This window comes from Mytilus trossulus, chromosome 2, assembly GCF_036588685.1.
Source record: "Mytilus trossulus isolate FHL-02 chromosome 2, PNRI_Mtr1.1.1.hap1, whole genome shotgun sequence".
NCBI lineage: Eukaryota > Metazoa > Mollusca > Bivalvia > Mytilida > Mytilidae > Mytilus > Mytilus trossulus.
The window spans coordinates 59,799,996-59,826,048 of record NC_086374.1 but is presented as its reverse complement, the minus strand read 5'-3'; the positions used below and the strand labels follow the sequence as shown (position 1 = coordinate 59,826,048).

The 26,053-nt window shown below is 32.0% G+C and overlaps 1 protein-coding gene across 3 annotated transcripts; it reads left to right on the top strand.

Annotated features, from left to right (window-relative positions):
- The first annotated feature begins 1,919 nt into the window (after positions 1 to 1,919).
- Positions 1,920 to 25,850, top strand: LOC134707669 (uncharacterized). Of its 3 annotated transcripts, none has more exons than XM_063567649.1 (2): positions 1,920 to 2,029; positions 23,105 to 25,850. In XM_063567649.1, exon 2 carries the CDS (start codon positions 23,209 to 23,211, stop codon positions 24,181 to 24,183), a length of 975 nt encoding a protein of 324 aa, XP_063423719.1. In that variant the 5' UTR covers positions 1,920 to 2,029; positions 23,105 to 23,208; the 3' UTR covers positions 24,184 to 25,850. The 3 variants fall into 3 exon arrangements, with proteins under 3 accessions (XP_063423719.1, XP_063423718.1, XP_063423721.1); XM_063567648.1 differs by lacking the exon at positions 1,920 to 2,029 and adding an exon at positions 15,972 to 16,189; XM_063567651.1 differs by lacking the exon at positions 1,920 to 2,029 and adding an exon at positions 18,222 to 18,239.
- The last annotated feature ends 203 nt before the right edge of the window (positions 25,851 to 26,053 follow it).

Genomic DNA, 26,053 nt, shown 5'->3' with positions numbered 1-26,053 from the left:
CGTCTGGCGTATATATGTTACAGTGAATTTGTATAATCAGGGAATATGTAGAATCCCTGATTTTTCAGGGAATATGTAGAATCACTAAAATCATTAGTAATTATATATAATCCCTGAAAATGACCAGTGATTTTACATAATCACTGAACATTTTAATAATTATTCTACAAATTCCCTAATATGATTTCAGGGATTATGAATAATTTAATGGTCCTTTGTTTGATAAACAAAATGAATATAGACAAATAATAAATTTAAAGTTTCTTTCATTTTCCTTGCCAGATGAAATAATATCTTTAAATTGATATTCATGCTCTATTTGTAAATCCACAAGCATGTTATTTGTGATACATGTGAAGCAAATGGTGAAGTAGATTATGGAACAACTGTTTTATTTGTTTCTTTTTTGTTCAAAGAACAGTTTGCATGAAATTCAAACTGTGAGAACTTAGGCATCTAAATGTATAGAAAAACAGGCAGAACTTGGACTTGACAAATAGAACAAACTTTAAGAGGAAGCTTGCATATTCTCATAGCAATTCAACAGGATAAAAAGAAGAGGAAAACCCAAAAAACATAATGGCAATTCTTAAAAAAGGTATAAAAAAAGGATATTGCCTGACCACAAAACAATGGTATCTTTATCTTTCTTTTCGAACCAGTTCAAGGTTGCAAAATCCCATTTATTTATTTATTTATTTTGAGGGGGGGGGGGGGGTACCTTCGTATGTTTTTACTGAACTTTTTATTTCTCTTAGGCGTGTTGTTAAAATCTGATTCGATATGTGCAGGAAAAGGATTTTTAAAATGTGGATATTGTGGTAAAAACAGATGTGAAGCATATTTTTTTTAATATATTATGTTGAACATTTTAATATAGTGTGCCTAACTTGTAAAAAAGATGAATTGATCATTTTGATATATTGTTACAACTTTTGTTATGATGTTTTTATGTGATTTTATAGAATAAATTATTTTAATTTTTATCAACTTTCTTTATAAATACAACTATTTCTTCATTTCAGTTATTATGTAGAATCCCCGACGTTTTTTCTAGTGATTATACATAATCTCTGAAAATTTCAGGGATTCTACATAATCACTAAACTAGCCAGTGATTCTACATAATCCCTGAAAATTTTAGGTATTCTACATAATCACTGATTATACAAATTCACTGTTACATATACACAATTTAGTCCTGTTATCTATGAGGAGGTTATTTATTTAAGGGGATATAAAATTTCGTGGATTAAAGGAAACTTGTGTTTTTGTGGATATTTGAGTTCGTAGTTTGGTCAATCTTTTCAAATAAAGCTTATAGAAAAATTGCTATTTGTTGAACATTTGTATTCTTGGTTCACCTGTACCCAAGAACACCACGGTAATTGGTATTCAACGAATAATAATGAATCCACAGTATCGTTACTAGTATACTAATTATATTTTAATATGAAAAGACAACAAATAAGCACATTCGTTGTAATGAATATACCCTACAGGGAAAACGTGTCTGATTCCTGTGGATTTCATTGCCATACCGATTCATTCTTATTTTCAAAACTTTTTCGTTTAGGACGGTTAAGATTACAAATAGATTTTCACGTCGTTTAAAATTATAACAAAAGGAATGCACTTTTATAAAAAATACAAACTGAATAAATATTATTCGTTGGGCTGATATATTTTTTTACAGCCCACAATGTCTTCAATAAATTTCCACACATAAATTTAATGTTATTTGTGATTATTTAACCCCCTTCAAGTCAATAAATGACTTTATCAACTCTACCTGTCAGCTCAAAGTGAAATTAATTTGATTGGTTTCAAATTTTGTGAATGTTATCAACGTTTAGAGAAATAGGTAATTAAATTGAATCGTCAGTTATGTAAACAAAGCCATATTTTATAACTTTTGACATGTTTCAGGATTATATTAAATAAACGCCAATACAGCGTCAATTCCAGACTTTAAGTAGTCAGAGCCGAACCTTTTTTTTTTTTAACCTAGCAGAGTTGCGAACAAAAGGTAAGGTATTAGCATATATTTTAAGTTTTAGTATTGCAAGGCAACATGAATGCATTTTTTATTGTTTGATAAGATTTATTTTATATGTCCTCAACCCTAAAAGTTAACAGGCGCATACTGTTACAGCTAAAGCCAAATTTCTGAATTCCGGCCATTAAAAAAGGTTTATGTGAAGTCATTTCGTTGTCTGTGTCCTCGGTTGCCGAGCTGTATAAGTAGTTTATCTACAGCGATCACTATCCTAATAACACTTTTAAGTTGTTAGTTCGAAGCTTTCTTGTGGCTGGTGCATTTGACTCAAAACTTTTATAACTATGATTATCAGTTTTCCTGTCGAGGATCTGCGGTTATCTCCGGGTATTCTGAAGTATTCGCCCAATAAAAACTCGGTTTCACAACAAGGCCAAGATTGCTGAAGGTAGCATTAAATACCAATACTCAACCATTCAATCATCCCGTTCAATTTTGTCGGTTTTTCTCCCGGTTAACTATTTTTCAGTAAAATTTTTGTTTATCAATTGAAAAAGTTCAAAATTTTGACTTTATTTGACACAATTTCTTTAAATGCATTAAATTTAAGTATTATGGCACTTAATACGTGAAAGAATTTAAGAATGCTAGTTTCACTCACGCACCGTCGTTTTCGTATAAATAATATTTGATTTGATAATTGAAACATAATACTTGTATAGCAAATAGAAGCGTTAAAGATGACTGGGCATCTATTGAGTTATCACTTTTTGTTACTTTGATCCGTTCATGTGACTCACAGTTTATACTTCATTTATGATTTCTTGTATGCTGTCGTAAATGTCGCTAAGGTGAACAGTGTTATTCTGCTGTTCACATGTTGTAATAAACTATAATATTATTTATTTATTTATTTCTCGGCGCTTAGTGTTCTTGTGTTTGTTTGTACTGACTTTCTGTCACGAAATGTAGTAATTTTACCGGTATTTTTTATGAATTGCCATATAAGAGGGAGCTTTGGATGGCCATCAAACAAAGTCAACCCGCCATATTTTGACCTGTACCAAGTCAGGAATATGGCATTTTCTATTTATAATCCATTTCTATGTATAAGTTGGCATTGACTTTTGTTCTAGTTCAGGGTTTCTGTTGTTCCGTTGTTTTCCTCTTATTTAATGTGTTTCCTTCGGTTTTAGTTTATTACCATAATTTGTATTTGCTTAATCGAATTATGACTGTTGAATAGCGAAAAACTACTAGTGCCTTTATGTACAAACTATTCTCATATAAATAATAAAGACAATTTGCAAAGGGTAGATACTATTCACGCCCTTATCCTAGCTGCCTTAATAACAATAATACTTTAAATGCATAAGTGTAGTATTTGCTTGATTGTAAAACCTGTTGTTAAATGAAAATGTTAGAATCGTGTGCCGGTCGTTCATCAGATTACACTCAATCAATTAATGAAAAGTTATTTTGCTTTGACGACATAATTACCTTTGTAGTTATAGTTATTTCGTGACTCCTTATGTTCTTCTTTTCATTCATTGATTTGACTTTTAAAAAAAACACGGCACAAAATCATATTCTTTTCAGTTAGTTAATGATGTCTTCACACAAAATCCATAGGATGTATACTGATTGATATTTTAGACTTAGATAATGAGTTGTGTTTTATTTCTTACTGGCGTTGAACTAGCTATAAATAACTGCGTGTACTCTCAGATCTTTACTGTGTGTCTTGTGTGGTTTGACAATTGTTTTGTGCTTTTTATCGACCTGGTGAGTTGTATAACTGATTTTTTTTTTATAGATTATTCTAATGTTGTGCTGTTTTTATCATTTGATTAAACACTTCCATTTTGAATTTTCCTCGGAGTTCGACATTGTTGTAATTTTACTCTTTACAGCAGTTTTTCATGTTAATGGAAAGGTTGGGCATACTTTATGGGACTGTTACAGGCCAGTCACCTGTAATTTAGTGGTTGTCGTTTGTTCTTGTATATCATTTTTGTTTTGTACATAAAAAAGGCGGTAACTTTTGTAGATTGAATGATTTTACATTCGTAATTTCAAGACCTTTTAGAGCTTACTATGCGTTATATGATTTGCATATAGACAGTATATAGACGCCATTTTGACTGTGTGCGAGAGTTGTCACATTGCAATCATGCCACAACTTCATGTTCATAAAAATGCGTTTTGGATAAAAAAAAAAATCAATGCATAATCCAAAGCCATCGACTTAAGGATGTTTGCTTGTCATGTTTTGGAATATTTGTCAGATTTTAAGAATCCTCTGATTTTATCCATTTGAAAGCCTAAAAAACATTTTGCCCCTTACCCCTATTTTTCTTTTTATCAATCTTTTACATATATAATTGAAATTTATTTGTAAAAATCTTATAAAATCTTGGTTAATTTTTTAATAGTTTTTCAGAACTTAAACTTGTCATTGATAAAGCTACGAAAAATCAAAAGAGATTATTTTCCCGCCAGATTTGTTAATGCTTATATCTCGAATACAAGCACACGGACCTATATTTTTTTTGCTCCTTTGGTTCCTTTATTTATCTCCTATCAAAATATACTAGTTTCATGGAAAGCCTGTTATTTTGAAAATGAGTAGCGAACTTCCTTAATCTAATGGGTCTGACAAAACTTGTTTATTAAATTATATTTTGGCCCAATGATAATTAAAGGAAATATAATTGAGTATCCACAACTTGTTAACAAATGTGGAACTTGTACAACTTAAGGACAAAAACTTTTAACCAAGCCGGGCACAGATTCAGAGCTTTGCGTAAGGCTAAATAACAAATTACCATTAAAATGGGAGGTTTGGCATGCCACAAAACCAGGTTCAACCCACCATATTTTTCTTTAAAAAAATGTCTTGTACCAAGTCAGAGATATGGCCATTGTTACATTATCGTTCGTTTCTGTGTGTGTTAAATTTTAACGTTGTGTTTCTGTTGTGTCGTTTGTTTCCTCTTATATTTGAGTGTGGATTCACATTACTATAATACGTGTCACGGTACTTTTCTATCCCAAATTCATGTATTTAGTTTTGATGTTATATTTGTTATGCTCATCGGATTTTGTCTAATGCTTAGTGCGTTTCTGTGTGTGTTACATTTTAATGTTGTGTCGTTGTTCTCCTTTTATATTTAATGCGTTTCCCTCAGTTTTAGTTTGTAACCCAGATTTGTTTTTTTCTATCGATTTATAAGTTTCGAACAGCGATATATTACTGTTGCCTTTATTTATTCAAATAGAAAAAAAAGAAGGTCAGATTTTGCCCTTTCGGACCTTCATTTTGTACACATTATTTTAAATCATTTTGACTGCGGAATTTAGTATTGTAAATCGCACATATCATGTGTTTCTGATCTAAATGTGAATTATTTTATGCAATTGAGGGGGGAAATAATCAGAAAAACATATCAAAATTTGCTCGAAAATTTAACCTTTCACGCAATTAAAGGTGCAATCTGTGACACCTTAACGTTCTTGGATGCCAAAAGGAAGCACTCATTTTGCACCAAAAAGTCAAAACAACATATTTTAAGGAGGACATAGTTGATCACGATTTACATATTCGACCAACATGAAATTATTTTAAAGTAAGGAATGACCCCTAAAAAGACATACTTTCCAAAAGTTCAAATTATTGTTTGTAAATTGTGTTTCAATTGAAATAAGAAACGAATTTATTTCCTACAAAGAATGCATCATAGGCTTCATTATTTTGGGGTTTTTTTTGCAATTCGTTATGGAATTTTGATTATATAACGTGTTTTTTTTAAGTCAACTGCATACGACATATTTTAACATACTCTTTTAAAGTTGTTAAATTCATGTTAAATCATTGACTGTGAATATCAAATAATTCAAGGTGAATACAATCAAAAGTGAAGTTTGAGAGTTAATAATATGCAAATGTGACCATAGTGATAAGGTTCACAGCAAATATAGAGAAAGGCATAAATTGGAATTACATCTATGTCATATTTGACAATGACACGAAAAACTAATAAGGCGACATATAGATAACTTCTTAAACAAATAAGTTAAATGCAAAGTCAAAGAGTTGTTATACCATATATATGAAATTGTTTAATCATCATGTCGATGCGGTATATATTTGTCTTTTCAGTGCACTATTTTAGGAGTACAAGCCTTTTCACTTGACACTTATGATCAATGAGATGACTCTTCTATTTAGTGTATTGACATGCTCTTAAAATTTGGCACTTTCTGTTTGTCTATGGGGGCATATCGCCTCAAGTGTAAAAGTCCTTAATGATTGATGGTTACTTTTGCAATAATATTATAAGATAAATCAAAATGAATTCGTGCAATTGACCAATGCCTAGTTGTTCCTCCTTGAACAGAAATAGCTATGAGAATAATTATGAACACCAACCTCAGGTTTATACGTCCCCATTTTTATACCATGTATATATCATAGTAACAAGCTGATAAATCATTTGTTGAGGAAATTTCTTGATTGAAAAAAATATCGAGTGAGAAATTGTTGTAAAAATACCATATGTTTATCACACACTAATTTACTTTCAAACTTTCAATGCATATCAATATCGAACGTGATTGGAGTTTTTTAATCAATTAAATTATTTGATATTACCTTACGTTTCTATATTTTAACATCCTATTTGACTTTCTGTCAGTATCATTTATGTTTCTGTTTCGGTTTCCGGGTTAGACCATATTTACTCGATTTTTATTGTTATTTTGGTATGTTTTTTTTCATACTCAGAGTTGATTCGAACTGTTCAAAAAGAGTTTATCACTGTTCAATAATCATAAATCGGTCATGCATAAAACAAATCCGAGTAACAAATTAAAACAGAGGGAAACACATCAACTGTAAGAGGAAAACAACGGAACAACAAGAATAACGGAACTGCAACAAAAACAAACGATAACATAAATAGAAACGAACTGTTTGATAACAACTACTAAACGTTATCAATAGGTTTTACTTCGATCTTAAATCAAATTAATTCTAGTCTTGTAAAAATATTTGAACACTAACAGTTTTCTATCGTGTATAATAATATCTGTTAATCATGTATCACGCGCCGAGCTCTAGTAAATGATTTTTAATTTGAAAAGGTCATTTTGATCTTAACATCAACTTAACAGTGCTGAATTTGCCGCAATGGATAAGACAAAAATTGACTGAAAACTGACAATAACTTAATAATATAGTGTTCTATCTTTTAAAGGGACATTAGCTGTCCTGTTACTTTTCACCAATTTGGCTTAGGTTCTCAAACTGGAATTTAAACATCATAAACATTTTATACAATTGTACAAAAAAGGTATTAAATAATCAATTGGCAAAGCACGAACTCGATAATATATACCAACTTATCAAAAATCAAGATGACCTCTGAAGACTGTAGAGGGTCATGTTATCCGATATGAACATAACTATGAAAGATAGTGTGCACATGCAATATGATTTTTCTAGGTCTGTAGATTTCATATCAAATGCAAACAAACAATTATGTTTAACTTGTAAATATATGCACGGATTCAATAAGATACGATTATTGACTTGCAAGTCAGTAATACACCAGCGAATATCTTTTAGCTTATCTTGAAAAAAAAATGAACAAAACTGACCGCTGATAACTAGATCGTAATTCAAAAATCTGTATTTATTAATACTTGAATAAAATAAAATCATATTTTAATTTTTTGTCAAGATTGTAGCTAATTCCCCTTAAAAGGTGTTCAGATAAAAATGGCTGTTTCATATCAAAATTGGGTAAATAGAACGTCTAACATTTAATTGATTCAGTTCCAGTCACTTAAAGTCAGTTTCAGTGAATATTCACATTTTAAGTTTGATAAAATAGAGAATGGAACCGGAGAATGCTTTAAAAAGACTAAAACCAAAGAACAGAAACAACTCACGGCCGCAATGGGTCTTTAACACATCGAAAACTTGGGATAGGCGCAAATATGTGGCGGGGTTAAACATGTTTTGTGAAATCTCAACCTTTGAACTTTCATAAATTTACAAAAATGAAAGAAGTGGGCGTAATTGTTTAAGAAAGACTTATGTTGAGAAGTTTCATTAAAACCTGTATGTTATCTTTCATTAGAAAAAAATAAATAGCCCCCCAATAACCATGGTCCAGCTCACTATCCCAGTACAGAGTCCGCTCAGATATATCAAATTCCAGTTATAATAGACCTTTTTGTATTGAAAATATAATAAACGTGTGCACTAATTTTTATAAATTTCCATTGAAATTTCAAGTTCAATATCATATGTTATTGTATTTAAGAATAGCCACTACATGTGCAGGGGATATTATTCAAAGCGATATGTTTAAACTAAAGCAAACAAAGCCATATGTTCTTTTCTTTATTTAAAATGTATTTTAAGTAACATGACTTTAAATTTATTTCATGTAAAAGATTATCTCAACTTTGGCTACAAATCAAAACAATTGAATCATTGATTATTTATTTGAAATATTATCAATATAAAGATACACGTATTTATACAATGCTAAAAGTAAATGATCATGTCATTCTTTCTTCTTAAAGAAAATGAGAAAAAGAAATACTATCTTAGTAGATAATATTCAGCAGAAACTAGGTAGGATTTTTTTTCTCCGGTGAAAATATTGTTTCATTGTATTTCATTAAACACTAAATTAAAAACTTTTTTTTAATTCACTACACTATAGGTTTATTGTATGAATATAGGGGAATATTGTCCCGAGTAGAATTTTATATTGCACGAGCTTGCGATTGTATATATGTTCTACGAGGGACATTATTTCCGAATATTCATGCAAAAACCCGTTTATTGTATAAACTAAGATATAGTGCATAAGACGTCATGAATTTTGAAGATTTATTGCACTAGTGCAATATTTGAAGTTATTGCATGCTAACTTTTTGTTACTTTATGTGGGAAATATTATATTGCTATACAATAATATGTTATTATTGATATTTCCTTCTTGACTCGGAAGTGACAACTGTATAGATTGTTCTAATCCATTCGTCTGTTACTTCATGGATTGGTCTGTTGTAACAGTATCACAGCTTACTGGGAAGCGACGCTCGATATCTCGAATCAGTTATTTCAATTGTTTAACTAATAATAAACTTTTGTTTTGCTTTATATAACTAATAGCCAAGTTTGGATATCTGAACATTTTGTTGAAGACCGTACTTTGGCCTATAAAGGTTTACTTTTACAAATTGTGACTTGGAAGGACAGTCGTCTCATTGACACTCATACCACATAATTTCATATTTATTGTTGGTTGTCTATTTGTCAGTTATTTTTCTACGTAAATGGTGTCGATGGTTGACGTGTTCAGTTTGTCAGTTATTTTTCTACGTAAATGGTGTCGATGGTTGACGTGTTCAGTTTGTCAGTTATTTTTCTACGTAAATGGTGTCGATGGTTGACGTGTTCAGTTTGTCTGTTATTTTTCTACGTAAATGGTGTCGATGGTTGACGTGTTCAGTTTGTCTGTTATTTTTCTACGTAAATGGTGTCGATGGTTGACGTTGTCTGTTTGTCAGTTATTTTTCTACGTAAATGGTGTCGATGGTTGACGTGTTCAGTTTGTCAGTTATTTTTCTACGTAAATGGTGTCGATGGTTGACGTTGTCTGTTTGTCAGTTATTTTTCTACGTAAATGGTGTCGATGGTTGACGTGTTCAGTTTGTCAGTTATTTTTCTACGTAAATGGTGTCGATGGTTGACGTGTTCAGTTTGTCAGTTATTTTTCTACGTAAATGGTGTCGATGGTTGACGTTGTCTGTTTGTCTGTTATTTTTCTACGTAAATGGTGTCGATGGTTGACGTGTTCAGTTTGTCTGTTATTTTTCTACGTAAATGGTGTCGATGGTTGACGTGGTCTGTTTGTCTGTTATTTTTCTACGTAAATGGTGTCGATGGTTGACGTGTTCAGTTTGTCAGTTATTTTTCTACGTAAATGGTGTCGATGGTTGACGTGGTCTGTTTGTCTGTTATTTTTCTACGTAAATGGTGTCGATGGTTGACGTGTTCAGTTTGTCTGTTATTTTTCTACGTAAATGGTGTCGATGGTTGACGTGTTCAGTTTGTCTGTTATTTTTCTACGTAAATGGTGTCGATGGTTGACGTGGTCTGTTTGTCTGTTATTTTTCTACGTAAATGGTGTCGATGGTTGACGTGGTCTGTTTGTCAGTTATTTTTCTACGTAAATGGTGTCGATGGTTGACGTGTTCAGTTTGTCAGTTATTTTTCTACGTAAATGGTGTCGATGGTTGACGTTGTCTGTTTGTCAGTTATTTTTCTACGTAAATGGTGTCGATGGTTGACGTGTTCAGTTTGTCAGTTATTTTTCTACGTAAATGGTGTCGATGGTTGACGTTGTCTGTTTGTCAGTTATTTTTCTACGTAAATGGTGTCGATGGTTGACGTGTTCAGTTTGTCAGTTATTTTTCTACGTAAATGGTGTCGATGGTTGACGTGTTCAGTTTGTCTGTTATTTTTCTACGTAAATGGTGTCGATGGTTGACGTTGTCTGTTTGTCAGTTATTTTTCTACGTAAATGGTGTCGATGGTTGACGTGTTCAGTTTGTCAGTTATTTTTCTACGTAAATGGTGTCGATGGTTGACGTGTTCAGTTTGTCAGTTATTTTTCTACGTAAATGGTGTCGATGGTTGACGTGGTCTGTTTGTCTGTTATTTTTCTACGTAAATGGTGTCGATGGTTGACGTGTTCAGTTTGTCTGTTATTTTTCTACGTAAATGGTGTCGATGGTTGACGTTGTCTGTTTGTCAGTTATTTTTCTACGTAAATGGTGTCGATGGTTGACGTGGTCTGTTTGTCAGTTATTTTTCTACGTAAATGGTGTCGATGGTTGACGTGTTCAGTTTGTCAGTTATTTTTCTACGTAAATGGTGTCGATGGTTGACGTTGTCTGTTTGTCAGTTATTTTTCTACGTAAATGGTGTCGATGGTTGACGTGTTCAGTTTGTCTGTTATTTTTCTACGTAAATGGTGTCGATGGTTGACGTGGTCTGTTTGTCTGTTATTTTTCTACGTAAATGGTGTCGATGGTTGACGTGTTCAGTTTGTCAGTTATTTTTCTACGTAAATGGTGTCGATGGTTGACGTTGTCTGTTTGTCAGTTATTTTTCTACGTAAATGGTGTCGATGGTTGACGTGTTCAGTTTGTCAGTTATTTTTCTACGTAAATGGTGTCGATGGTTGACGTGTTCAGTTTGTCTGTTATTTTTCTACGTAAATGGTGTCGATGGTTGACGTGGTCTGTTTGTCTGTTATTTTTCTACGTAAATGGTGTCGATGGTTGACGTGTTCAGTTTGTCTGTTATTTTTCTACGTAAATGGTGTCGATGGTTGACGTGTTCAGTTTGTCAGTTATTTTTCTACGTAAATGGTGTCGATGGTTGACGTGTTCAGTTTGTCTGTTATTTTTCTACGTAAATGGTGTCGATGGTTGACGTGGTCTGTTTGTCTGTTATTTTTCTACGTAAATGGTGTCGATGGTTGACGTGTTCAGTTTGTCTGTTATTTTTCTACGTAAATGGTGTCGATGGTTGACGTGTTCAGTTTGTCAGTTATTTTTCTACGTAAATGGTGTCGATGGTTGACGTGTTCAGTTTGTCTGTTATTTTTCTACGTAAATGGTGTCGATGGTTGACGTGGTCTGTTTGTCTGTTAATTTTCTACGTAAATGGTGTCGATGGTTGACGTGTTCAGTTTGTCAGTTATTTTTCTACGTAAATGGTGTCGATGGTTGACGTGTTCAGTTTGTCAGTTATTTTTCTACGTAAATGGTGTCGATGGTTGACGTTGTCTGTTTGTCAGTTATTTTTCTACGTAAATGGTGTCGATGGTTGACGTGTTCAGTTTGTCTGTTATTTTTCTACGTAAATGGTGTCGATGGTTGACGTGGTCTGTTTGTCTGTTATTTTTCTACGTAAATGGTGTCGATGGTTGACGTGTTCAGTTTGTCAGTTATTTTTCTACGTAAATGGTGTCGATGGTTGACGTTGTCTGTTTGTCAGTTATTTTTCTACGTAAATGGTGTCGATGGTTGACGTGTTCAGTTTGTCAGTTATTTTTCTACGTAAATGGTGTCGATGGTTGACGTGTTCAGTTTGTCTGTTATTTTTCTACGTAAATGGTGTCGATGGTTGACGTGGTCTGTTTGTCTGTTATTTTTCTACGTAAATGGTGTCGATGGTTGACGTGTTCAGTTTGTCTGTTATTTTTCTACGTAAATGGTGTCGATGGTTGACGTGTTCAGTTTGTCAGTTATTTTTCTACGTAAATGGTGTCGATGGTTGACGTGTTCAGTTTGTCTGTTATTTTTCTACGTAAATGGTGTCGATGGTTGACGTGGTCTGTTTGTCTGTTATTTTTCTACGTAAATGGTGTCGATGGTTGACGTGTTCAGTTTGTCTGTTATTTTTCTACGTAAATGGTGTCGATGGTTGACGTGTTCAGTTTGTCAGTTATTTTTCTACGTAAATGGTGTCGATGGTTGACGTGTTCAGTTTGTCTGTTATTTTTCTACGTAAATGGTGTCGATGGTTGACGTGGTCTGTTTGTCTGTTATTTTTCTACGTAAATGGTGTCGATGGTTGACGTGTTCAGTTTGTCAGTTATTTTTCTACGTAAATGGTGTCGATGGTTGACGTGGTCTGTTTGTCTGTTATTTTTCTACGTAAATGGTGTCGATGGTTGACGTGTTCAGTTTGTCAGTTATTTTTCTACGTAAATGGTGTCGATGGTTGACGTGTTCAGTTTGTCAGTTATTTTTCTACGTAAATGGTGTCGATGGTTGACGTGTTCAGTTTGTCAGTTATTTTTCTACGTAAATGGTGTCGATGGTTGACGTGTTCAGTTTGTCAGTTATTTTTCTACGTAAATGGTGTCGATGGTTGACGTTGTCTGTTTGTCAGTTATTTTTCTACGTAAATGGTGTCGATGGTTGACGTGTTCAGTTTGTCAGTTATTTTTCTACGTAAATGGTGTCGATGGTTGACGTTGTCTGTTTGTCAGTTATTTTTCTACGTAAATGGTGTCGATGGTTGACGTGGTCCGTTTGTCTGTTATTTTTCTACGTAAATGGTGTCGATGGTTGACGTGTTCAGTTTGTCTGTTATTTTTCTACGTAAATGGTGTCGATGGTTGACGTGTTCAGTTTGTCAGTTATTTTTCTACGTAAATGGTGTCGATGGTTGACGTGTTCAGTTGCGCTCTTCATATTTTTTTTGTTATGCATATCGTTCTTCAAGCTGTATGTATTATGTAAGACAGGATATGTTTCCCCTGGTAATTTTTATAACATTCCTGAAAATAAGACTTTGAATTTTTGAAAAACTAAGGATTTTCTTATCCCCGGAATAGATTACCTTAGCCTTATTTGGCACAAATTTTTTGAATTTGGATTCTCAATGCTCTTCAACTTCGTACTTGTTTGGCTTTATAAATATTTTGATATGAGCGTCACTGATGAGTCTTATGTAGACGAAACGCGCGTCTGGCGTACTAAATTATAATATGGTACTTTTGATAATTATTATTAACAATTATTTAGCAATTCCGGAAAATTCTGGCTATTTTTAACAATAGCAGTATCTCTTCCTGGAAATTGTATTTGAAATGCCATTTAAATTTTTCAAGGATCCCATATTTTAAAGCATTTCATCATGTGCTAGAAAAATTATAGAAGTTTATACTTTGCATAGATACTGTATGTAAAAAAAATTGTATTGATTCAAATCAAAATTCAAATCATATTAGCAATGTGCCAAGGACAATCTGAGATTAAATATAGTACTTTAGACTAACACATAAATTAGATTTAATACTAATTGATGAATTAAATCTTTGCTCTTGACAATCTAAACATAAACTATGTAAGTAGTCTTGTTCAAACATATCCATTGAAAAGTAAGAAAGTGAACAGTTTAACACGTACATGTTTTTATTCACATTAGTTAAATACTTTTAATGTGAAATAAATCGGTTGTTTACAGACTAAACTATTGACTTAAACATTATAAATTTATGTATACATTTGACCGATTTAGAGGTGTCTCAACCTTTAACATGATAATATATAATATTTAGGAATGGTTATCGAACTTAGTCAGTTAGGTCTATGTGTGTGCCTGTAATATAATTCGATTATTTTAAACCGGGGGATCATGTCCAGAGACACTGCTATCGTTTTCGATATGTGTTTGTTTTAAAAATTACATAGAATTTGATATTTCATCTTTTATTTTTTTATTACTATTTTTCCAGTTTACTCTAGAGAGGTAAATATTTTAAAAGAAATTAATAAAAATGTTGTATAGAAGTTTCTACAAAATGTGAATTTTGGACTTCTTTTTAATTTCATTTTTTTTTGTTTGAACCACCACTTTCAACACTTTAAGCTATTTCGTAACTGTCTGTTTTTACGGGATAAGTTGTTTGCTCGTCAAGAACCACCAACCTTCGGCTTGAAAACTGGCTGTCCTCGTCAATTAAGATTGGAGTCAAGCGCACCTGCTACGTTAGGGGTTCGAACTCACAACCTAGGTGTGTACAGGCTAGTAATGAAGTTCTAGTAGTTGATACTACTTAGACAACTCGAGCACTGAGTCCCGTCTGCCTTTTGAAGAAAACTATTTGCTTGAAAGCGTTAGGAAACCCCCTTGCTATCAGCGACCTACGTATTTCTAAAAAAAAACAAAAAACAAATCCATAAACTCAGACAACAACAACACAATCATTATCGCCAGTAGAAAAAAAGTTCACAAACATATTATAAACAATACTAAGTTTATAGACAACATTAAGTTTAAGAAAACTTTTCAATGGCACAAATGTAAAGTTAAAACGGAATATTTACTCGGTTAGCAGTTTAGGTTTATGTTAAACAATGTTTATTTGTATCAGATTATCAACGTTTTCAACGTCGACATCGTTATATCTTTGTTTTCAAGTAACATGCAGTTTATTATCCTTATCCGTATCCTGAAGTAAAAAGTAAAAATAACCAAAATACTGGACTCCGTGGAAGCTTCTCAACGGAAGGACTCAAAGCAAATTATCAAAAAACAAAAGCTCAAACAATTTTTTTTTATTGATAACAACTTTAGTATTCCTGAAATTTTCGTATGTAGAACATGGTGTATCAAACCTGATTTTATAACTAGCTAAACCTCCCCCTAGTTAACGAGTCTCTGTGGATTTACCCATTGCAAACATAAAAAGAAGCATTACGAAAATATAGAAAACACAGTACCAAGTATGAAGGATTCGATTCAAGAAATGTGTAGTTTATTCATACTATACAACAAAAGGGCATGACCATGATCACTCACTTCTCTCAACTTATGTCCAAAAGTTAATATCCTCGAATACAAGTCGTGTGTATTTTTACATTTTACACAGTATAAAGACATCTTTGCCACAAACAATGTTTAGATGTAGTCGGGTCCGCCAGACTTCTATAACCCAGTTACTTACTGTGTCGAATTAAATAACAAACATTTATCATATAATCGATTTTTTTAGTTAAGGACCCGATTCATAACCCCAAAGGCTGCTAATAGTTTTATTGAATTTATCTCTTATACTAAAAACTAAGTGACACGTGTATATGATGAACTGTCTATATAAAATAACCTAAAACGTTCCAACGAAATCCCCTTTTCTGTTGACATTGCCAAACCATTATCGCAGGTTAAGATATAATTATATTTGATGACCAGACGTGTCTTTCAAAAGGATATTTTATCAGGAGAATTAATGAAGGTTTTGGACTATAGCTTAGTGCAGTTGAATCAGGAGACATTTGATATAAGTTGTTTATATGACAAAGAATTTAAACCCTTTTAATCATCCATCGGAAAATCTTCCTTTATTTGTCTGGTAATCAGCAAGCAATCAACCAATTTTAAATGGTCGTCTTTTATTTTTAATTGTTTGTCCTGTTGAAAGGATTTGATGATTATATTAAAACCATTTTTATTATCGATATTATATGTATCATGCCTCCCCGGACGGAGATGATTTGTATTAATTAAGGCATGATAAAAGCCCACTGGGTGTGTAAACTTTTCCATTTGATAAATAGTATCGACTGCATATACATGTAATGGTAAGTCTTCATATTCTTTATTATTTATATAATACAATTGAAAATTGTTAATAAATAAATAAAATGTAGTTTAATGTAAAATTATTTTAATGAGAATTTGTTTTGTGAGGTCTATTTTGATAATATGATGATTGAATAATACAGTTGATGGCCTTTTATTGTTAATCGTGTGTCATCCATTTTAAATTCTGACTAAATTTGTATACAACATGTAATAATATAAATGACCTTTATTGTTGTCATTGCAGATACATTTTATTATTACTTTATTAACATCTTTTAGACATAAGTAGAAATGTCTATGAATACCTATAGTGCTCTCGTTATCCATAAGTTTGATGTGTTTGTGATTTTGATTTTGCCAATTGATCAGAGACTTCCCGTTTTGAATTTTCCTCGGAGTTCTGTATTTTTGCGATTTCACTTTTTTCTCAAAATTATCAATGAAATTTAGTACGGTATTTTTATTTCTCGTCTCTATCTGAAAGCCGTATAAAGATCATGTGAAGAACAGCATAACATAGAAACCGAAGAAAAAGAAATATCGCTATTCATGAATCAAATTTTGAGATATATAATAAAACATTTATTCTAAAAAACTATTCACATTTGAATAACAAGGAGGATAAATACTCCTGTTTTCTCGCTTTTCACAAAATAAGTGAGAGAAAATTAAGATTTGGGCGATTACAGGAATACCATAAGAATTTGCCTATACCAATTCGGGAATATGACAGTTGTTATTCATTGAATTTCGTTTGATGTGTTTGAGCTTTTGGTTTTGCCATTTGAGTAGGGACTTTACGTTTTGAATGAATTTTCTTCGGAGTTCAGTATTTTTGTGATATTACTTTTTTTTTAATTAGTTTTTAACTACTAGTAATTGTTGAAAATTTATCTCCCTCAAATGTTTTAAGTATGATATTATGATCTAAAACTGAGGTGACATACATTTGAAAAGAGAAAGTATGACGCAAACGAAAACGCCGTATCGAGTGTGGTATAAAATAAATACCATTTTAGCTAGCTATAAAACCAGGTTTAATCCATCATTTTTTTACATAAGAAAAACCCTGTGTAAAGATTATGACAGTTGTTATCAATTCGTTAGATGTGTTTGATCTTTTAATTTTCCTATGTGATGAGGGACTTTCCGTTTTAATATTTCTCAGAATTCAGTATTTTTGTGATTTTACTTTTTATTCTTAGCAATAAAAGCCAGTTAATTGCAAAATCCTATAAATCTACAGAGTAATATACAATAAAATAACTAGGACAGTAAAATTTTACTGCTTGTCTCTCTTTCGCGAAAATTAAACTTTAAATAAACAACCCTATTGCGAAGAGCTTTCCGACGCCTAGGTTCCACGATATGAACAAACTATCTAAATATTCTAACTAAAATTGGTAGCACAAAAGTTGGGGATAAAACTACAAAGTGTCATCATCTGTTTAAGTATTTCATACAAAGTTTTCATTTTTAATCGCTTAAACTATGTTGTTGCAAGGATGCATATGTAATTTCTTTCCACTCAAATACATTTTATTCGTATTACCATCTTTATTTATCTTCACTGCACTAAAAATAACAGCTAATTGTTGTTGGTTACATGCACAAGATGTCAAAAAGATGCTTTTACTAATTTGTTGACCGTCTTCTTTCATATAGTGTGTTAATTCAACTATCTTTGTTTTCCCCCCATTCAATAACTGTATCATTTCAATGTTCCAGTCTAACAACCGTATTAGAAATTAGCTTTGTTCTCTTATGATTGTTCTTTAAACAACAATATGAAATAATTGAAGTAGCCAATACAGAAACTATTTTGTATCATAAAGAAATAAAATAATTAATTTACAGTGACTACTTTCCCCAAAGTGTTTCGTGTAGTGCAAGTTGGAATTCATAAATTGTTCAATAATTTCAATAATAAACAAACAATTACATAACAAGTGGTGTAACGTGTGGTAAAGTCAAACACCTGTACTCAAATAGATCCGTTTACTAATCAATAGATGGGATATACGAAGGGCTTATTTGGGTGTTAAGGTAAACATTTTATATACATAAGCATACACAGTTTATATGAAGATGATATCAATCTATCTAGCCCAAACTATGGTAAGATATTTTATATCAAAAACAAATACCTTTTTACTTCACACATTTCATGACTCAATATAGTAAATTCCTCAACTTTCCTTTGAAGTTTCCAATATAAAATATACTTCCACATTTACTTTAATTTTCGTTCGACCACAAGGGCAGCTGGTTAATACAAGATAAATGTCTTAAGTCTTGGTCTATATGTTTCTATGTGTGTGCAAAATGTACTGACAAATAAGCAAATCGAAATACGGGTTTGCTTAAAGATTAAACATGGATATAACAGATTAAGACAAATATGAGATTGTGGAACCACACATATAATACGGCATTCCCCATCCAAAAAAAAGACAATGCCAAAAGCTGTGAAAAAATACGTTGACAATCTCAGTACATGGAAAGGTAAATAAGTGTGGCCTAGCCGCCCGGTTTTGTCAACCATGTGCAATTCACGTTCTAGTAACAATATTAAGTACTAGTACCATCTAAAGGTAGGGTCTCTTTGTTTTAGTGAGATTGGATCTCATGCAATTCTAGTCGTTTTTTTATTTGTTCCTAGAATCATATTTGAACTGAAATCCGTTTAAACTATTAAGATATATATCATTGGCAATGGGACAACTATCCAAAATAAATAATAGGTCACCGTATGGCTTATAACATAGAGAAAACCACTACTGTTTAGTCAGCTACAAAAGGAACCGACACGACAAACTGTAAAATAATTTTAACAAGAAATGATAAATCAACTTATGAAGATAAAACCACATGACAGTCAGCAATCAATGACAACCACTGAACTACAGCCTCCTTCCTGTCTTGGGACAGGCACATACAAAATGTGACAAGGTTAAACATGCATGTGTCTTTATATGAAGTTGGTATTTTGTTAACTTCTAGAACCAAACTTAATCCACTAAGCTTTTTATAAAGTGTGCTGCAATCGAATTAATGTCTTTTCCATATACCATAGTCATCATCTGGAAATTATTAAAGACGAAGAACGCTTGTAGCCCCCTTACTATGATGGTCATCTGTATTATTGTAAACATATTTGCAATAGAAAATAATAATGCAATGTAAGCTTGCTGTAAAACCAGGTCAATCCACCATTTTCTAAACAAGCAAATTCCTGTTCCAAGTCAGGATTATTACAGTTGTTATTAGTTGCTGTGCTTGAGGCTTTGACATTGCCATTTGATAAGGGACTTTACTTTTTGAAATTTCCTTTGAGTTCAGCATTTTTTTTAATTTTACTATTTTTTGTATATAGTTAGTTAAATTAAGATTGACAATTTTATGGTTTAATAAAATTTCACATGGCACGATTTTACTTTAGACATTGACATAATGTAAAAATGACAGATTAGCCAATGCATTTGTTCAAAATTCCTTTTCATCTTAAATTTTCAATTGAATTCAATCGTGTTAATATACCATTGAAATATGTATGCATTGTTCATATATATATATTCAGTCTTGTAGGCGATAGTATTCGACAATATAAAAACTGATAAATAACAATTATTTGGACGTAGTCTTTTTCATATTCTATAATCATTTTGGAAATTTTTACACAATGAGTCTTTTTATTATTGAAGTCTAATTATTTTCTAATATTTCTATTCTTGACAAAATTCTTTTTAGTTATAAAGGTAAATCTTATAAAAATTTAACAACACCAAATATATATTTTTAGTGTTCACCAGTTGTATTTTCTTGACAAGAACAGTCCTTGTGGTGGTTTAACAAATTTTTGAATTTTTTGAAATACTAAGGCTTTTCTACCTCAGGCATAGATTACCTTAGCTGTATTTGACAAAACTTTTAGGAATGTTGGTCCTTAATGCTCTTCAACTTCGTAATTTATTTGGCCTTTTCAACTTTTTTGGATTCGAGCGTCACTGATGAGTCTTTTGTAGACGAAACGCGCGTCTGGCGTATATATAAAATTTAGTCCTGGTATCTATGATGAGTTTATTTATTAACATTGATTTTGACTAGTTTGATAAAATAAATCATTTATTTATTATATTATTTCAAACTAATGATGAAACATTGATAATGTCTAAGCCAAAATATCGGGCATATTCAATGTTACACTTTAAATTTCATGCAACTAAAGCACTTTTATGATATAACCATAATAAAACCCTCACTTTATAAGCCAGTGATAAATAGATACGCTATGAATATAGATGACCACACTTTGACTTTAAAAGAATAGACAAAAATCTAAGATCAACTTTGATTGGGAGAGTCTAAACTCTTATATTTAGTGTCTCAATAATTTCATGATTGATCAACGGAAAATTCAAAAAAGTAGGAGCTATTAATCATTGTCAGTAACGAAACACTGACTATCAAGCTGACGATACCACTTGGGACTAGCATCCCAACAGTACTTATATCGATTAAGTGTAAATGATAAAATTACACTTTTTAAATTCGGTGTGTCCAAAGCTCTTTTCTGGATTAACATTCATCAGGAACACTTTAACCCACGGAACATTTTGAGAGCCAGTGACGTATAAGATTGTAGTCACTTTAAGAGCTATATAACCAAAAGGGATCTGAAATTCATCGCAAAATTCATCGCAGGTCATCTTTGCTTGGAGAAGCTGGAACCTAAATATCTTTTTTTGGAAAACCTAAGAATCAAATTATAAGCTTGGTACTATTACACCACTGAATCGATGCAACTGCTGGTGGACGTTTCGTCCCCGAGGGTATCACTAGCCCAGTAGTCAGCACTTTGGTGTTGACATGAAAATCAATTACATGGTCATTTTTATAAATTTCCTGTTGACACAAATATGAATTTTTCGAAAAACTAAGGATTTTCTTATCCCAGGCATAGATTCCCTAACCCGTATTTGGCACAACTTATTAGAATTTTTGGGTTCTAAATACTCATCAACTTTCTACTTTCTGGATTTATAAAACTGAGCGTCACTGATGAGTCCTGAGTTTATGAAACGCGCGTATGGCGTATTTAATTATAAGACTGGTACTTTTGATAACTAATTAGACAAATGGTTGTGTTATTTGAAATGGTTGTGTCAAGGTTTCAAGGTTAACCGATAAGAATAAAGTTGTAGAAATCGTTATTTGTCACTACAGGTTAACACTACGACAAATAAACCGATATAACGTTGATCAGAAATTTTGATATAACATTTTTCTATTATCTCTTGACATTTTAATGTATATAACTGTCCGAGTAAAGATTAAGTTGTGTGTTGATAAATACGTTTGTTTTTCTAACACTATTTCACAACGTTATATGCATTTCTTCGTACTTCAAATGTTTGTTCAACTTATAGGAACGATCACATAGTAGGTTGTTTTCTATTAACACAACACAAACAATGACAAGCAGCTATATATATTGGGTTCTTTGGGTGATTCGAATGAAAAATATGTCACCAAAAGGACAGAATGAGATTTATATAGACTCTTGGCTGTTTAAATTTCTACAGTATCAGAGAAGGTGTTAATTTGGCAATAAGGGATGTATGTATACACAGCTACATCGGGAGCAGTATGCACATTAAATTCATAAATTGACTGTTTTCAAAACATTGCGTTGTTCGAAATACGGCAAAAAAAAAAAATAAGGTTTCATTTTAAGGCTTTTTAACTTCATACTTTATTTTGCCATTTATTATTTTTGGGCGAACGACACTGATCGGCGAGCATGATTATTGTTGTAAGCTTGGAATTACTATCGTTGGTCATTTTTTTCATAGCTATACTATTTAGTGTACAACAATCATCCCCAAAGAAAAACGGGTGACGCGTCGAAAGAATGTGCCATGAGTTGTAAGGGGTTAATTTGGGCTCCACTTACCAAACAATAAAAATATACATGCATTTGAAAACGGAATGAAGGCAGCTTCAACATGAAACGAAAATTCCTTCTCGGCTCAATAAACTAAAAGTCTAACCTGCTATAAAGGTATGTATTTAGATAAAACCTGTCTTGTTCTGTCATCTTATTCTAGTCTTGCGAAAGTACCAATGTAAACCTGTAATCAAAAAGTAAAATCATAAAAATACTGAACTCCGAGTAAAAGACCTTTATCAAATTGCAAAATCAAAGGACATCAAACGAATGGACAACAACTGTCATATTCCTGGCTTGGTACAGACATTTTCAAATGTAGAAAATGGTGGATTGAACCTGGTTTTATAGCGCAAAACCTCTTACTTTTATGAATGTCACCTCTCATATATAGTAAGTTTTCTTCTCTTGTCCCCAGGATTACCCTTTATACAGGTTTGACTGTATTCCATTGATTGTGTAATATCATATCTGTTTTCCTTCCATAAAACAATAAAATGGTGTGGACAATAATGTTTTGTGACAAGCGATTGCTACATGTCTTCAAAGTTCTATTCATGTTATGGCCAATGCAGTGGAATCTTCGATTGATTTTTGTAATATCTGTCTAAATCATGTAGGTCGAAAATGGAAATGTGAAAAGTAAAACACTTTAATCTTTGATGTTACAATAAAAATCTGGCGTAATACGAACAGATAATTGTCCAACGATTGAACCACATTTCCGTAGCAAATTCATATTCATATTGATTTTGCTTGAGAAAAGTCAGATGGATTCTTTTCAAAGAATTTTGTTACATGGACCGACGTCAAACTGTTTCAATTCAGCGACAAACCTTTTAATGTAATGATATATACAAAAGATACTCTCAATGGGATGGTATTCGTTACAAATGCAATAATTATAAGACAAATGTCAATTTAGATTTCAGAAAAATTAATTCTCATTTCAATATTTCAGAGTGATACCAAAGGTCAAATTGAATATAATTTAAGAAAAACAAGGATATTGAAAATATTATCAAAGGCAGTGGACACGGGACATTCGATAATTCAATTTTGACAATGGCGGATTTAAGCATGAAAAGTTACAAGTCTCATGAATCAGTAAGGGAGAGAAATAGACGAGAGCAAAGAAGATTTGATCAGACTTCTGATGGCAGATACAATGAATTCAAAATAAAGCTCAATGGAATTAGCACTCAGCAAAGGCTAGTAGAAAAGGACCTAGAAAGAATACGTGCAGGAGTTCACAGACCACCGAAAAGTGCTATAATTTCCAGTCACAAATCATTCAATCCAGCAAGTACTCGTACATTAGCTGAAAAAAATCTGCGGAATAAACAAGAAAAATCCTCAAAAAAATCTCCAAAGAGGTCGCCTCGGCCACCAAGTGACATTGAAAAGGTTGAAATTAATACAGGTATGCTAGTAGAATATTTACAGAAACTTCAAGAAGCAGACGTCATTGATTTAGACAATATGATAACCGATAAAGTTGTTAAAGGTACGCAGCTTGTCAATCAAAAAATGAACTCTGACCCTGAGATGTCGCAAAGATCTACTAACCAAGCAGAACGATCAGGTAGCTTTAATAATAAACAGCTTAATATACCTATCATACGAGATGTAAATAGTGCAACGAGAGGATCGACCGATAGCAAACTAGATTTAAATTCTACTTCTAATCGAGATCAAAGACTTTTAAAATCTTCTCCTTTACCAATCATGAGTGCTCCTGAAACTGGAGCTACCTTAGAAAAGGAACAACACAGTTCTCAAAAAGCAATCAATAATTCTGAAAATTCGAAAGGAATTGATGCAAGCACCAGAAGAAGAAAATCTTCAGCAGCACAAGAGGATTTTAATGGACAGATTTACAATTATGATTCCTTTGAATTTGGAAATTCAAAAGAGCAACTGAACTCAGATAAACAATGGGAACAAGCTAGAAACGCCAGATATGTACGGACTCGTGAAAAATTAGAAAGAGACAGGGAATTATCAGTGAAGGAAATATTTGACCGATCCAAACCTTAACTGAATTAGAAATTAATAGAAAGAGGGGATTCATGTTCACAGGAAGTTCATTCACAAACAGAACTAAAAGTTATACATCTTGCCAAGATTTTTACTTACTGTGATTGAAAAAAACTCGGATGTTGAAACATTCAATGCACGAAAAAATGGATTTAACACACTCTTGTGCATGCAACGGTACATTATTTCATTTGGTTACACAGTAGTCCGTCCATTTGTTTATTTTTTAAATTGTTAAACTTGTTTGCTTTTTTTTATTTTTCTTCTTTTTTGCTTGTAAATAGTTAAACTAGACAGTACAATTATTAGTTTATAGTCCTTTTTAAACAAAAAAATCATCTCTTTAAATCATTAATGTCTCTATAATATATAATGCGCTTTTTACAATTTTACAATAATAAGGCAATAAAAGTTATCTTGGTTACACAGGATTGTATGTTTAAAATTACACGATAATAACGACATTACATAAGATAGAAATACATTTACTTTTTATGGTATTTAAGATTATTTTACAATATATTTTCTTCTCAAGAGTGCCTTCGCATTTAATTAAGCGAACTATTGAAATGCTCATGCAAGCAAAGTATTGTGTGTAGATATTTCTTCTGAGAACTGTTATTGTCAATAAATTGTTAAAAATGCATAATAAGAATACGTTTTCTCCTCTTTTAAGATTTACTTTATAACGGTCTATTGATCGTTTGATACTCTAAGGGATTTAACATTTGTAATTGCATAATCTTTTATATGCAAAACACACTTGAAAGGAAAATTTAAAGAGCGATAATGTCTTCAAAATTTTATTAAATCCCATTAAAATTTAATCCAAAACAACATGATAACGTGCGTATCCTTATTGAAGAGCAAAGCTCAACGAAAAAAAGCAACAATAAACACTAAAAAAATTAATGCCTTTCCCCCATGGAGCAATTCTTCCTAATCCATCCTTTTGACCATATACAATGATAATATTTCAATGTTGATGACGAGCATCTTTCAAGGCTTCCATCCTCCAATTTTAACGGGATTATTTGTCAGTTGTCAATCTTCTTGCTTGGTAAACATCTATTTTACCTGTGAAGGGCAACAAATGTTCGAAAGAAAGGCATTTTACATGTTCTTTTTCCAGGAACCAAATAAGATAGTTGAAGCAGGTATGGCGCACTTGACGATTTGTTCTCCATTTTGTACGTCAATCGTTTCCTTATAAGTTATCTTTTCAACTATAATAGAATGTTTTTTCCGTTGCCATAAAAGGTCTTGAGATGAAAATTTCATTTTATTTTCGCAATTTTTCTGAAGATTCAAAAATGGAATGTTTAACCCAAACAGGAAGTTTCTCCGACTTTGCAGTTGCCATTGTAATAAATTGAGATATCAAACTCCATTTATGCAACAAAATTTTGTTTCATATTTTGTTTTTCTTTAATAATTAGTTCTTTCTTCGACCAAGCGGCTGAACAAATGTGTACATTATGCTATATTGTAAAAGTTATGTTTACTAGACCACACACAGAACAAACGTTCTAGCTTAGGTATGTTATACTTGGTTGTGGTCCAAGTAAAAAGGAAATTAGCTTTATTTGAATCAATATAGATAAAGATTGTCATGAAATCTTGTTGATTTGTTGATTGTTATCGGTAATTAAAATCATGAATGTGAATATCGTTTTCATTATTTGTTCTATATTAGGAAATAATTAGTCTAAGATAATTAGTCTAAGATAATTAGATTTATGAGATTTGAACAGCGGTATACTACTGTTGCCTTTATAAAGACGAAGCATGAAATGACATTTTTAGTAGAGCCGAGATCTGAAACGCCGTACTATCAAATCTAGAACGGAAACGACCAATTGTTTATACA